Source organism: Danio rerio, chromosome 23 (genome assembly GCF_049306965.1).
Source record: "Danio rerio strain Tuebingen ecotype United States chromosome 23, GRCz12tu, whole genome shotgun sequence".
Classification (NCBI taxonomy): domain Eukaryota; kingdom Metazoa; phylum Chordata; class Actinopteri; order Cypriniformes; family Danionidae; genus Danio; species Danio rerio.
The window spans coordinates 22,991,422-23,006,689 of NC_133198.1; the positions used below are offsets into that span (position 1 = coordinate 22,991,422).

A 15,268-nucleotide genomic window follows, 5' to 3' on the forward strand; every position below is an offset into this window, starting at 1 on the left:
ATGAGCTCTATGCACAGCTAGAGTTTAAAGGTTCAGGACACCCCGGAGAACTTTTTTTTTATATTAACAGATGTGTGTGTGTTGAGCATCAGTTAAGACAATATTAGCACCTGTCAGCTTTAATTGTGGGGAAAACTGGATAATTTTGAGCTTTTGTCAGCTAATTTCAGCTTCCGGGATTAAAAGGATTTTTGGGGCGGGATCAAAATCGGTGACGTAGCGCAGTACTGCAAGTGCAATGATGACGCGTCGGTTTCTCATTATTATTCATAGCAGAGTTTTCTTATCCTATGAGAAGAGCCGGCTGCTTAATTATTCATGAGACCTGCCAGACCTGCCAGTGTCAAGCCCGAGCTGAGAGACACGGAAACCACGGCACAGTATTGAGCCGTTCATGAAGGCTCATATGCGTTTGTTTCCATGATCCACGGGGTTTGTTGCATGTTTTCCCCCGCGATCTTGTCAGGGCCGATCATACAGCAAAGCTGTGTGCGTGCTGCTAGCATTTTTGTCGGGAGAGCAGCACGAGAATTAGAGAATGGCGGACGCTGTGTTTTATCAGGAGTTCGTTCACATTGTGGGGTGTGTCATGGCCCAATGCTAGACTTCCAGTGAAAGCTTTATGTGACTATTTTCAATTTCACAAGGTTGTTTTTACAGCATCGGTGTTGTAATGTCATTACAATCTTCTTCTTATTCTTCTTCTTTGGCCTTAGTCCCGTATGGTTGCGGTGTTGGCTTTTTGGAACAAGTCCTCCATTTTAGACTTGTCCATATAATAACGACTTTTACACATTCCGGCCGGCCTGTCGTCTGGGCCTGTCACCCTCATACATTCATACACTCATACACTACAGACAATTTAGCCTACCCAATTCACCTGTAGCATGTCTTTGGACTGTGGGGGAAACCGGAGCACCCGGAGGAAACCCACGCGAATGCAGGGAGAACATGCAAACTCCTCACAGAAATGCCAACTGAGCCGAGGTTCAAACCAGCAACCTTCTTGCTGTGAGGCGACAGCACTACCTACTGCGCCACTGCTTCACCCTTGTACTGTCAACAATACACTTAGGTAAATGCCATAAGCATTCATTTAGTTGTTCATTCATTCATTTTCTTTTCAGCTTAGTCCCTTTATTAATCAGAAGTTGCCACAGCGGAATGAACTGCCAACTTATCAAGCATATGTTTTATGCAGTGGATGCCCGTCCAGCTGCAACCCATAACTGGGAAAAATTCATACACACTTTCATTTAGTTGTTCAAGAATAAAATGAGATGAAAGACTGTGTAACCCCTAGTGCCGTCATTAGCAACAGGTTAGCGCAGAAACTCCATTGAAAATACTGGGCTAAAATAAACATGTTTTAAAGACATTGTGGGGGGAAATGGAATTGAATGCAGTGCTTCTTGTCTGATTTGGGACCCACTTCATATCGCATATCTAACAGGCAGTGAAGATCGCTGATTTTTAAAGAAATCTGATCTTAAATGTGATCGTTTTGTAATGAAAAACAGTTCACCGCAAGCCCTTGGGCTGCCTGGCTGAAAATTAGGTCTGTTTGCAAATAACAGAGCTCACTGAGGCCCCCTTGTGGGCTAAGATCACCTGTTGGGAACTGCTGGTATACATTTCTAAACATATGCAATTAAATAAATTGTTAATTCATATGTGTATTTAAAAATATTATAATTTAGCATATGAAATATTTAAACACAAATGTTTAAAGGTCAATTTTTATTTTATTTAGATTTATGTGGATTATTTAGCACATACTGAAATGGAGTATGTGGAGATGTGGTATTATGTGATAATAAAAAAAATATTTAATAGAATAAAATCCATACATAATTGCATAAATAAATTTTTTACATTATTTTTTTATTTAATTATTATTAATGAATAATTTATTATTTTAATACATTTTTTAAATACTTTTTAAAATATTAAAATACATTGTTTGAAATATTACGTAAAAATACTGATTTCTTTGTAGTCTCTTTTGTATAATAAGCAAAACATGTTTTAAATATTGACCTTATTCTGCAATGCTCTTTTCTGTGATTCACTTGTCTATGGGGAAATGACTTAGAATTACTACTTGCTCTACAAACGGTTGTGTTTAAGATAATGCACATGAACTAAAACAAAATAATAAGAAAATACAAGTTTGCAACATAGAGCAGCATAATAAGCAGTTTTTATGGCTAAAAATCAATGAAAGTAAATGAGACCGGAAGTCTTAAACCATTAAGGTTCAAAAGGCTAGGCCCACTCATACGTGAAAGAATAAGGTCAATAGACATTTTGTAATGTAACATTTGATTAATGCTGATCATTCTGCTTTTTTCATACTTAAATAAATGTTAAAATAACGTGTCATTCCTATAGCAATAAACATTTTATTTATAAATAAGGTATAAAAATCTGCTTGTGAGACTCACGGCTGTTTGATCCAAGCCTCTGGGTAGATGCTGTTCTCTTTCAATAGATTGTGACTGAGATCCAACACCTTCAGGTGGACACACTTGTCCAAAAGCCTGTCCTGGATCTCTACTATTTGATTTTCCTGCAACCTCAGTTCCTGCAAACACACCAAAACATATCAAAACATAAACACCACAAACCTATAAAGAGCAGCTAGTGACTGAAGCATTGACTGGGTTACAGAACTGACCTCTATAGATGGGGGCAATCCTGCTGGAATGGAGCTGAATCTGTTTTTATCCAGTCGTAAATACTTGAGTGCCTTCAGAGGTTTGAAGGCCCAGGGTGCAATGCTGCCCTCGTAGAGAATGTTTCCTGCCAGTTCCAACACTTGTAGGTTACTAAACCCTACAGAAAATAAAATATTATTAGTTACTTCACTCTTAAACAAACGTTTCAGTCATTTTAATTTTGAATTCCTGGACTTACACTGACACCCAGTGGTATAGCTGTTACCTTACATATAAGTTTCATGCATTACAATATTATACCTAGATAAATCAAGCAATTTTGATTGTCATGTGATCTCACTGCCTCCAAATAAAAGTACTTTTATAATGCAACTAGTATAATTGAATGACTCCACTCCTGTTACATATCTTAGAACTTCTGCTCAGTACTACCTAAGCAATGAATAAATGCATTTCTGTGCAGCTGGCATGAAAACAAGACAAACCTTTAAAGACATGTGAAGCCAGATGGGTTATTTTATTGTTGTTTATCTTTAGATCCTCCACAGAAGTAGGCAAGTTTGGAATTATTGTAAGATCATTGCCATCAAGTTTCAGTCTTTTCAGCTTTGTCAGATTCTGTAAAAAAAAAAACAAATAAGAAAAAATAAATAATAACTTGGGAATCAGTGATTATGTTCTGTCTGCATTTGGCCTAGTGAATCATGAGCCTAAATAACAACGTGCAATAGCAATTTGCCTTTCAGTGTTGACATAATGCATTTCAAGTAACGCAAGTTATGAAAAAAAACATTTTTTCTGGTAAATAGTGAATACACAAATTACTTTTTAATTTTCAAGAAAATATCTGAGTTTCTTAAAAAAGGATCACCAGTTAATTTCCCCTTTATTGAGTGATGATGGTTGTTCTCCTGTCTATGTCTTGAACGAAGTGAACACAGTGCAAATAATTTGACATATTGCTTAATTTCAGTGAGGGTACTAATGAACTAGAAATGCGTGTGTAAAGGACATAATCTATGGATGTCATTTCACAACTGATTCACAACAGTGTGTAAATTGATCTACACATAACAAAAAATGTAAATAACATTTACAGTGCATCCAGAAAGTATTTATAGCGCTTCACCTTTTCCACATTTTTTAATGTTTCAGCCTTATTCTGACATGGATTAAATGAAATTATTTCCTCACAATTCTACACACAATACCCCATGATGACAATGTGAAAAAATATTTTTTGAAATTGTTGCAAATTTATTAAAAATAAAAACTTGAAGAATCAGATGTACATAGGTATTCACAGCCTTTGCTCAATACTTTGGCAGCAATTACAGCCTCAGGTCTTTTTGAATATCTGCCACTAGCTTGGCACACCTGTCTTTGGGAATTTTTGCCCATTCCTCTTTGCAGTACCTCTCAAGCTCTATCAGGTTGTGTGGGAAGTGGAGATGTTCAGCCATTTTCAGATCTCTCCAGAGATGTTCAATAGGGTTTAGGTCTGGGCTCTGTCTGGGCCGAGTTGTTTACTGAGTTGTTGTGAAGCCACTCCACTGATATTTTGGCGGTGTGTTTGGGTCATTGTCCTGCTGGAAGATGAATCGTTGCCCCATTCTGAGGTCAAAAGCACTCTGAAGCAGGTTTTCATTCAGACTATCTCTGTACATTGCTGCATTCATCTTTCCCTCTATCCTGACTAGTCTTCCAGTTCCTGCTGCTGAAAAACATCCCCACAGCTTGATGCTGCCACCACCATGCTTCACTGTAGGGAGGGTTTTAGCCTGGTGATGAGCGGTGCCTGGTTTTCTCCAAACGTAACGTCTGGCATTCACTCCAAAGAGTTAAATTTTAGTCTCATCTAGAGGTCTGCATCCAAATAAATCGCAGGAGCGGTCGGTAACGGGTTTAATTTGGGACGGGAGCGGGCTGTCTAGCAATATCGCGGATATTGCTATGCGAATGAGAGAGAGAGAGAAAGCTTTGCCTGTGTGTGTGCTTGGTGCTTGTGTGTGTGTGTGTGTGTGTGTGTGTATGTTAGTGTGTGGCGCGCGAGCGAATGAGAGAGAGAGAGAGCTTTCCCAGATAGCAAAAAACACTCGGGCCAGTTACAGCTGGATTCTCATCCTGCTGGAAAATTACCACTCGCCCCGGCTCCGGCTGCCGGACTTGGGCCGGATGCTTAAGGACTCACTTCCCGATTCCCGAGAGTAATGCGCCCGAGAGTAATGCGCACTATACATTGGTACTTGATACATGGTATTACAAGCCTTTGAGTTGATATAACAGCAAACGCCTATGTGTCTGCTTGGTGCTTGTGTGTTTGTTAGTGCGCGCGTGCGTATGAGAGAGAGAGAGAGAGAGAGCTTTGTCTGTGTGTGCTTGGTGCTGTGTGTGTGTTTATACAAACAGCTTGGCTGTCTGGACTGTATAGCTGGGTGATTTTCGGTTTTGTTCTCCCCCACTCTTTAGCGGGATCGGGCGCGGCGGGCAGAAAACAGGGCGGGTCGGGCAGCGGGACAACAAATTCTTAATATAAGCGGGAGCGGTCGAGTTTGGGCTAAAACCTGGCGGGTGCGGGTGGGAGCAGGATTCAAAATTTAGTCCCGCGCAGATCTCTAGTCTCATCAGACCAGAGAATTTTGTTTCTTTAATCTGAGAGTCCTTCAGATGCTTTTTGGCAAGTTCCAGGTGGGCAGTGTCTTCTGTCTGGCCACTCTACCATACAGACCTGATTGGGGGATTGCTGCACAGATGGTTGTCCTTCTGTAAGGTTCTTCTCTCTCCACAGAAGAACGCTGTAGCTCAGACACAGAGTGACCATCGGCTTATTCATCACCTCCCTGACTAAAGCCCTTCTCCCCCGATCACTCAGCTTAGATGGCCGGCCAGCTCTCAGAAGAGTCCTGGTGGTTCCAAACACTTATGGAAAATAGAGGCCACTGTGCTAATTGAAACTTTTAAAGCAGCAGACATTTTTCTGTAACCTTCCCCAGCCGTGTGCCTCGAGACAATCCTGTCTCAGAGGTCTACAGACAATTCCTTTGTCTTCATGCTTGGTTTGTGCTTTGACATGCACTGTTAACCCTGGGACCTTAGATAGACAGGTGTATGCCTTTTCGATTCATGTCCAATCAACTGAATTTACCACAGGTGAACTCCAGTTAAGCTGCTAAAACATTTCAAGAATGATTAGCGGAAACAGAATGAACCTGAGCTAGCTCAATTTAGAGCATCACGGCAAAGGATGTGAATACTTATGTACATGTGATTTTTCGGGTTTTTTATTTTTAATAAATTTGCAACAATTTCAAAAAATCTTTTTTTCCCATTGTCATTATGGGATATTGTGTGTAGAATTTTGAAGAAATAAATGACTTTAATCCATTTTGAAATAAGCTGTAACAAAAAAAAATGTGGAAAAAGTGAAGCGCTATGAATACTTTCCAGATACACTGCATAAATGAAACCCAAAATAACTGTAGACACCTGTTACTACAAATGTATATTAATGTATTTTCAGGAAATGTTTTGTGTTACATATTTTTGCAGATTAATGCCATCCTAGCGCAAACATTTTTGGCCAAGCACATTAGGTTGCCGTTGGACAAATGTTTACTAGGATGTTGTGTTTGATTTGAAAACATTTGAAATACTGTAGTTCTAGCTTAAATGTGAACATGAACATGTATTTACTCATATCACATGCATGAAACAGATTTGGTTTAAGTTTCAGTAAATAAAATGTGAAACTGAACTGTGTACTTAATATATGAAGTGTTCAGATGTAGAAACCTCTAAATGCCACCTGGAATTTTCTTTTTTATCAGCCTCTTATGATTATGGTCCGTTATTTCTTGTTGAAAACTATGAAAACAACCTATTTTTTACCATAAAAGTGAAATAACTGAATCAAGACATGGGAGCCTGAGAAAAATGGTAATATCAGAAGAAAAACTCAGAAGCCACTTCAAGGAATTTGTATCTGAACTCTTCATATTAATTGCTGAAGAGAGTTAAACTTTCTTTTCTTGCATTCTATTGTTAATGGAATGCAGAAAGGTTTGTTTGAGCTTGTCTGTACAGATATCTATTTACATTTATTTCAGCTTGAAGTTTATTCCCTTCACATTTCACTTCTGGTGTAGAAGGGGTTTAATTTGTTCCAAAAATTAATATGTTTGTTTGTTTTTAAATATAAAAAAATAGGCCCAGTAGAGTTGACAAAGTAACATATACAATTAATTTCCTTAAAAAGTAACAAAGTACATTGCAAACAATAGACGTTATTTTACAGGTAATTCTGTCAAATTGTTTTTAGTGAAGAGTGTTTTTAGTGAGCATTGCGACGCGGTTTCCCTTGCTGTGTTTGACCCTTTGCTTTACTTTGTTTGCCACCTTTACGATTGGGATTATCTGTATGCACCTGTTTGTTCCTGTTTCAACCTTTGATAGCAAGATTATTTTCTAAATAAACTGCAATTTGATCCTCAACCTTGTTGTGTATGCGTTGTGTTTTTGTTGTTAAATGACCAAATGTGTTATTTGTAAAAAAAAATTTTAAGAAAGAAAGAAAGAAAAAAAGAAAGAAAGAAAGAAAGAAAGAAAGAAAGAAAGAAAGAAAGAAAGAAAGAAAGAAAGAAAGAGAAATTAGATATATAACAGTTTTGTATTTTTTCAAGCAAATTGTTTTGGAGTATAACCTACATATCCTAAGAATATATGTTACTATAGTATTTGGTTATATTTACAGTGTTTTATAACAAAAGCAATTATTTGTACCTACGCTTTTTTTAATCATTCTTCAAAAAAATATTCTGTTTTAAATGTATGTTAAAAGTAAAAAAAATTCGCAAATATTTAGATTTCATGCATACATTAATTAATCTGTATAATCACATTAATGTGTATAATTACAGTAATAACCTGCATACTTACAGTAATAATCATTATAATCACATAATTAGAATGCATAATAACCTGTATAAACAGTAATAATCTTTAAAATCCCATTAATTAATCTGTATAATTACAATTATATATTTTATATTTACAGTAATCATTTTTAAAATGACCAATAGTATCTTGATGCAGCCTTTGTGATGCAATGTCAGACACAATGCACTAAAATGGAGCTAGTGACATCACTGTGAGGGGTAGGTTTAGGGGTGGGGTTAGGTGAGCCCATTAAAAAAGCATTGGATGCATTTACACTGCACCAGTCTGCATCCAGACCCCTCTCAAAATGACAGCAATAATCGGTATAATTGCAGTAATAATTAGAAAATGACAGTAATTACTTTTATAATTTTTTAACATTATTTTCACAGTTTAAATGCAAATTATCAACATTAATAAACTGTAATTTAATTAATTTGATCATAAAGTATGTTCTGTCTTTTTACAGTGTTTGCTTGTAATTCTGTGAAATTGTCATTTTCTGTAATTTAACAGAATATCTCTGGATACCGGCAGCACAGTGGCGCAGTAGGTAGTGCTGTCGCCTCACAGCAAGAAGGTCGCTGGTTCGAGACTCGGCTGGGTCAGTTGGCGTTTCTGTGTGGAGTTTGCATGTTCTCCCTGTGTTTGCGTGGGTTTCCTCTGGGTGCTCCCGTTTCCCCCACAGTCCACAGACATGCGGTAAAGGCTAAATTGTCCGTAGTGTATGAGTGTGAATGAGTATGTGTGGATGTTTTCCAGAGATAGGTTGTGGCTGGAAGGGCATCTGCTGTGTAAAAAAACGTGCTGAATAAGTTAGTGGTTCATTCCGCTGTGGCGACCCCGGATTTATAAAGGGACTAAGAAAATGAATGAATGAATCTCTGGATACCACTAAATCAATAGCTGTAATTTCATGTCTAGCATAAAATGATACAATGTAAAACATGGATTTTAAACAAGGCTCAAGTGGTAAGTGGTCTCTCAACACCGTCATAAATAGTCACTGTAAACTCTGCACTTATTTACCTCATCAAAGAGTATAATTTTACTGACATTTCAGAGACAGTCCAAAAACGACAGTGGCATTTTCCACTGGCCAGTGTGTGGTTCCCATTTTCCTGGTGCTGGCTTTGCTTTGGGAGTGGTGTGTTTGGTCATTTTTGAAGGCTCACAGGAAGAAATCTGGGCTTATCTTGGCTGGATGTATAGTTAGCAGTTATAATTTGTAACCTTTTTATCCCTTTTAATTCATATGTTCTTAAAAATCCTGACTAAGAAGAAACTATTTTGGAGTTCAACGTAGACATGTACATTGCAGACTCTATAAAGATTATAGGAGCATATAACTGGCGTAATTAAAGGGATAAAGAAATGACAGTACCATAAAGAGAGCCGAGTCTAAAGAGGAGTCGTCCAGCCTGTTCATACTTAGGTCAAGCTCTTCAAGATTTGGCAGTCCGGAAAAACCACTGGGAGGAATGCTTGTTAAGTTATTCCCTGAAAGACAGCGCATTGGTTAACATGTTGAACGGCTGTGTTTATTACAAGACATAACCCACATAAATTACAGAGCGCCTCAGTGACGCATATACTTATGTCGGATCTTTCAGTCTGTCCAGACCTTACCAGGCAGCTCAAGTATGGTGACTTCCAGATTTGTGATGACGGGCAGTTCGGACAGGCCAATCTGCATGCAGGACAATCGAGATTCTGCCAGTTGGCAGCCTTCTGGTAATGAGTCTGTTAGAGTGCTGTTAGATGCTTCATTCTCCTCTTCTTCTGCTTCCTCTTCTTCCTTTCCCTCCTCTCCTTCTTCTTCCTCCTCCTCCTCTTCTTCCTCCTCCTCCTCCTCATCCTCTTCTTCCTCTTCATCATCATCATCCTCTTCTTCCTTTTTCTTGGCTTTTTGCTCTTCTCCTTGGTCCAGAAGGCGTTTTTTCTCGTCTTTGAGTTCCCTCAGGATTGTGTTTAGTTTCCCCGCAGCACCGCCCCATCTCTCCAGCACGGCGTTCAGCTCCACCCACACACCCTCAGTTCGGCCCAGAACAGACTGATGACAGAACACGGCCGAATCAAGGCCATTAGTGTCACAGGAATGACCAGAAACACACTGAACAAACTACAGGAACTAAATATAGCGGACAAATAGCAGAGGCAGGAATAAAGCGAGGTGGAAAATGAGAGGTTGAGCATTAAGACAGGAAGCAAAAATAGACTTATAATTAGCATTTATGGTATGGTTGTGCTATCTTGGACTGCCAGAATACACATGCTCGTTCCACTGTAAGAACAGGGGCGGCTTGTGGGGCAAAAAAGGCATTAGTATGGGATGCAAATATTGTCATGAATTCAATATTTACTGTTTTCTATTTTTTTCACCAAACTATTTGATCAAACAAAACTAGGAGAGTGACATTTAAACAGAAATAAAGCTTCACCTGTGTGTCTGAGGCAGCGTCGCTCTGTTGCTTTGTTCTTTCTGCTTGATTGGTTCTCTGTTCACCTGCAAATCCAGACATGAGTTATTTAGGGGTTCAAATTTAGTTTTTTAAGAAATGTATATATATTTTTGTATTCCTGTTTATCATATTCTGTTGCTGAAAGTTTTATGAATGGCTTGTTATGGGGGTGGGTTTTATTTGTTATTTTTCATTCATTCATTTTCATTTCAGCTTAGTCTCTTTATTAATCTGGGGTTGACACAGCGGAATGAACCACCAACTTATCCACCATGTTTTACTCAGCGGATGCCCTTCCAGCTGCAACCCAACACTGGGAAACACACATACACTAATGTAGCCTATTCAATTCACCTATAGGTGAAACCGGAGCACCCGGACGAAACCGATGTGAACACGGAAAAAACATGCAAACTCCACACAGAAATGCGAACTGACCCAGCCGAGGCTCAAACCAGCAACCTTCTTGCTGTGAGGCGATCGATCTACCCACTGCACCCCCGTGCTGATGCTCTTTTTATTATTATCTTTTTTCCAAAAAAAATGTTTTTTTTCTTCGCCTATGTAATATGTAGACAAATATGTAAATCAAATAATCCTTTTTTCCTGATCGTTTGTCCTTAAAAAACTTTTTTTGGCAAAAAACTATTTGACAAAATGCTTTAGGAATTTTATTAAGCAAAGATGCATTAACTTGATATCTAGTAAATAAATTGGTCACACTTTATTTTGATGGTCCGTTTGTTGAATTCAAGTTACATTGCATCTACATGCCAACTAATTCTCATTAAATTATAAGTAGACTGTTCGGTTAGGGTTGGGGTTAGTGTAAGTTGACATGTAGTTGCAAAGTCTCTTACAGTCAGTTAAATGTCCATTGAAGGAGCAGTATCAACAGATATTAAGCAGACAGTCTACTAATACATAAATGGACCATCAAAATAGTGTTACCAATAAATTTATATTGTTGCAAAAACAATATAAGTCTAGTTAAAATAAATAAAAACTTAATTCCTCCGAGAACCTTCATGAATGTTTTTGACATAATAATAAATGACTTCTGTTGGATCATGTGACACAGAAGACATGTTCTAAAAATGACATTTTGCCAATACAGTGCATAAATAAAACCAGTTTCAATTAAGGTGTTTTTTTCAGATATTTTACAAAATAAATTTTTTTTCTGGAGAGACTTTACAAACTTTTTGAAACTTCCAAAAATCCTTACAAACTGCACACTTTTAAACAAGGTATAGTAGAGGCCAAAAAGTTAATTAAGTCACAATTAAGAACATATGAACATCACTCCGTTATATCCAAGTTCTGTTTATTTTAAAGAAAATCAGCCAAAGTGCACTTTTCAAGCAAAACCCTGAAAGTTTTCACAAGGTTTTAAACAATGAACCTATAAACATATTACTCATAGTTAAATAAAAACATTGTTTGTACTAAATCATATATATTGTAATAAACATGTTTATATATATATATATATATATATATATATATATATATATATATATATATATATATATATATATATATATGTGTGTGTGTGTATGTGTGTGTGTGTGTGTGTGTGTGTGTGTGTGTGTGTGTGTGTGTGTGTGTGTGTGTGTGTGTGTGTGCTTTCCATGTGTAGTGATTCCACTAGGACAGTTGGGTGAATATGAGAGCTAAAATCCTGTTCCTGTAAAAATGGTCCAGAAAAGTGAAGTTACTGTAGCTCAGACAAAATTCTAATGATTGCAATAACCACTTGCTTTTAGATTTCATCATCAAATAAAATACAATGCTTGCATTTAAATGAAATATCATTAAGTATTCAAAAACTTCAAAAATCACTGTAAATGCAGACTTGTGAATTCAGATTTGTGTACATTCCATCGCAAAATGCTTTTCTTTAATTAATTGATAAATTCTTGTTACTTAAAGTACTGCTTGTTACTTCTTGTGTTTTTTCTTTCTCTTGTAAAAGCCATTTCAATTAGATTTTTCCTAACTAAACCACTTCGAGAAACTCAAACTCCTCACAATTGTCTTATCTGTCCAGCCCTGAGATTTCATCCTGTGCCACAGCTCCTATAATGAACATCACTGTAATTACTGGTCTACGCACCTGATGCTGAAGAAGAATCCACCAGTTGATGCTGTGAGTTTGAAACACCAGCCAGTTTAATCAGCGAATCCAGTACATTGAAGGCTTCTCCTTTAGCCACTAAAGCCCCTAAGCACACACAGAACACCAAAAGAGCCTGCATGGTCCTGATCCGATCTGTTCAGATGCTCACCGTGTACCTGCGGGCTCACCTCCAGCTGCCCTCTTAAATTCCCTCTTAGTCAGCAGCGAGAAGCAGAGGAGGAGGAGAAGAAATCAGGGAGGAGATTACAGTACGTGGTTAGACGTGCACGAGGACCAACATTGCCAGGAGTTCACAAAAATATCAACCCCTCCTTATAAAGCCAGCAAACACTAGAGTTTTGGAAAAGAGAGAGAGAGAGAGCGACAGGGAGAGAGAGAGAGAGAAATGATGGTCAATGTCAGTCACGTCATGCCACAATGACACAGAGTTCACACCTTGTAGCACTTGAGATGGACAAATGAGAGAGTTGTCCAAACAAGAGCAGCCTGACTGACCCTGCACAGAGATCTCTGTCTGGCTCCACGTCTCGTCCTCGACATGTTCCTGCCTGGCATGCTGCCATTAGCACGTATGCAAGAAAAAGACCTCGCCAAAACAGAAAGACATGGTTTTGTAACTCATAAAACAAACACATGCATGGAGACAGACAAATGCGGTGTGTTTTTATGGCACACAGATACACACTCACCTCGTTTAATAGAGATTACAGGATAATTTGTGTGTAGCCGCTGCAAAAAGTTATTGGATTCGATAATTAGAAACTTGCGCTTTTTTCTTTAAAATGAAATCTACGATGGTTTCAATATAATCGTCTAAGTCAATGCTGACAATTAGTCGACATCAACATTTTAATCCACTTTTTATGTTTTAAATTTAGTTTTACGATTCGATGGAATGAGCAATGTGCATCATGTCATTCCTCAGAAATGCTGTTGATTTATCATATCACAGTAGCAAAAACTGGAAATACTAACACAATTTCACGTCAATTTGAAACTTTGTGGCTAATTTGTAAACAGTTGTGAATTGCATTATGGGACCTTGATTTCTGCTCTGTAGACTTTTGATGTTGAAAATTCATGTCTAAAGTTTAACAAAATTACTTTTATTGACATTTTTATTTACATTTAGGATATATATATAAAAAAATTATATTATTTGAAATAATATAACGTATAAAAAATAATATATAGAGAATTAAGTCTACAATAACAAAAAGTGTACTGGCAGTTTATTACAAAGTTTTTGTAGCATAATATATAACACTAACAATGTATCACTTTAAACTATCAAAAATGTTAAAAAAGTTACTTTTTCAAACTTTTCAAGGTTAAAAGTTGTAGAAATAAAGATCAAAGTTCCATAATGCAATTCAGAAGCATAAATAAATGAGTAAAAATAAAAACATGAATCACAAAATATGAAAAACTGCTAGCTTAATGATATTTTTTACAGTGTAAAGGGGTTATTACAGATAATATTCCACCAGAGAAGGCAAAGCCAACTTAGAGGTTTTTGTTTAGTAAATTAGCTCAACTTTTGTAGGCAGCATCTTCAAAAAGTGCTGTCAGAAACATTGTTGGTGTGCTGTCTGTGTTTGAGGAAACACAGGCTAAGTTAGGCGATCCACCACTCTGCACATTTTGTATGCTTCTCTTATCTCTTATCAAGAGCCATGCAAAGAGGACTCCGGAGGGAGCATACCTTTTATCAAACAACATTTTAGTCTGCAACATGTAAATTTAAATCATGCTCATTTAAAAAAAAAAGTCCAATTATGTAATTTCCAGTGGTGGAAAGAGTACTAAAAATCATACTTAAGTACTAATACTTGCCTAAAAATGTAGTGCAAGGAAAGTACCTGTTGTGAATATTACTCAAAGTATGAGTAAAAAGTAGCCCTTTCAAAAATACTTAAGAGTAGTGAGTAGTGAGTATTATGCAGTAAAAAGCTGATGCATTTAAATGTAAACATTTAATGTGTGTAAACGTAACATTCTGTAGTGAATTTAGTTATTGCCCAGCAGGCACATAACATCATAAGACGGTAATATTAGGGTAGATTCAAGTTGTGATTTCAGGTGACTAAAATTCTATGTCTTGCCAGCGTCTAAGGACAACATTATTTTGATGTCCAATAATGACGTCAAATGATATGTCAGACGATATTTGGGTAAATTTAGGTTGCGTTAGAAACTGAAAAATATCCAACGCCAAGCCAACATCTGAAACCAACGTCATATTGAAGTCAAATACTGATATTTTGGTACGCCAACCAAAATCCAACATCTGACATATGTAATGGTGGTAACGTCAACACAACGTCAAGCTGTAACACCATTAGACATTAACAGTTGGTTGATTTTAGGTTGACCGTTGGACACTGACCTCGACCTGATGTTAGATTCTTATGCCAATTTAATTTCCAAACAAATGACAACGCCCCCATGATGTTAGGGTACAACTACAATCTGACATCATGTTGACGTCATGTGCCTGCTGGGTGTTTAAGGCCATTTTGGTCATCATACAGTAAATATTCAGCATTTTTTATCGTGACATGCATCTAAACAGTTTCTGGGTCAATGCGTGTGAAAATTTTGGACCTCTTTTTGGACACTTGTAATGCTTCCAAACAGTTTACAGCAATTATAAAGTGCCCATGTCTTGATGTAGTTTATCATGATGGAATTTACCTTCTATGTGTGATTTGATTCAGTGACTGCAGGTTAAAGGAAAGTAGTGGAGTAGAAGTACCAATTCAGCGCTAAAAATGTACTTAAGGGAAAGTAAAAGTACACATTTTTAAAACTACTTGGTAAATTACTATTTAGAAAATTAGAAAAAACTACTCAATTACAGTAGTTTGAGTAACTATACTTAGTTTGACTTTATTATTCTGAAGCGAAAGACATTCTTTCATTGTACTGTAGCTGTGTCCAAATAGTTTTGTATTCAATTTCGGTTCTAATTTGGCTAATTATTGTGAAATGAGAGATTTGAGATGTATAATTGACTGTGGGGGAGGAAAGGAGGATGTTTAAAA

At 37.2% G+C, this 15,268-nt stretch overlaps 1 protein-coding gene across 10 annotated transcripts in view; it reads right to left on the reverse strand.

The window, feature by feature from the left end:
- si:dkey-32e6.6 overlaps positions 1-15,268 on the reverse strand; it is a 41,976-nt gene that overhangs the window by 18,295 nt on the left and 8,413 nt on the right. For 2 of the 10 annotated variants that reach the window (XM_073938806.1, XM_073938809.1), the window contains 9 exons: positions 12,911-12,950; positions 12,717-12,807; positions 12,198-12,551; positions 10,058-10,122; positions 9,246-9,669; positions 9,001-9,116; positions 3,167-3,299; positions 2,681-2,838; positions 2,448-2,587 (listed from right to left, as the gene is read on the reverse strand). In XM_073938806.1, coding sequence (XP_073794907.1) covers positions 2,448-2,587; positions 2,681-2,838; positions 3,167-3,299; positions 9,001-9,116; positions 9,246-9,669; positions 10,058-10,122; positions 12,198-12,339 — 1,178 coding nt within the window. In that variant the 5' untranslated portion in view covers positions 12,340-12,551; positions 12,717-12,807; positions 12,911-12,950. Of the gene's footprint in view, positions 1-2,447; positions 2,588-2,680; positions 2,839-3,166; positions 3,300-9,000; positions 9,117-9,245; positions 9,670-10,057; positions 10,123-12,197; positions 12,552-12,716; positions 13,388-15,268 lie in introns of those variants that run through there. The other 8 variants (XM_073938808.1, XM_073938807.1, XM_073938813.1 and 5 more) reach the window with 7 other exon arrangements.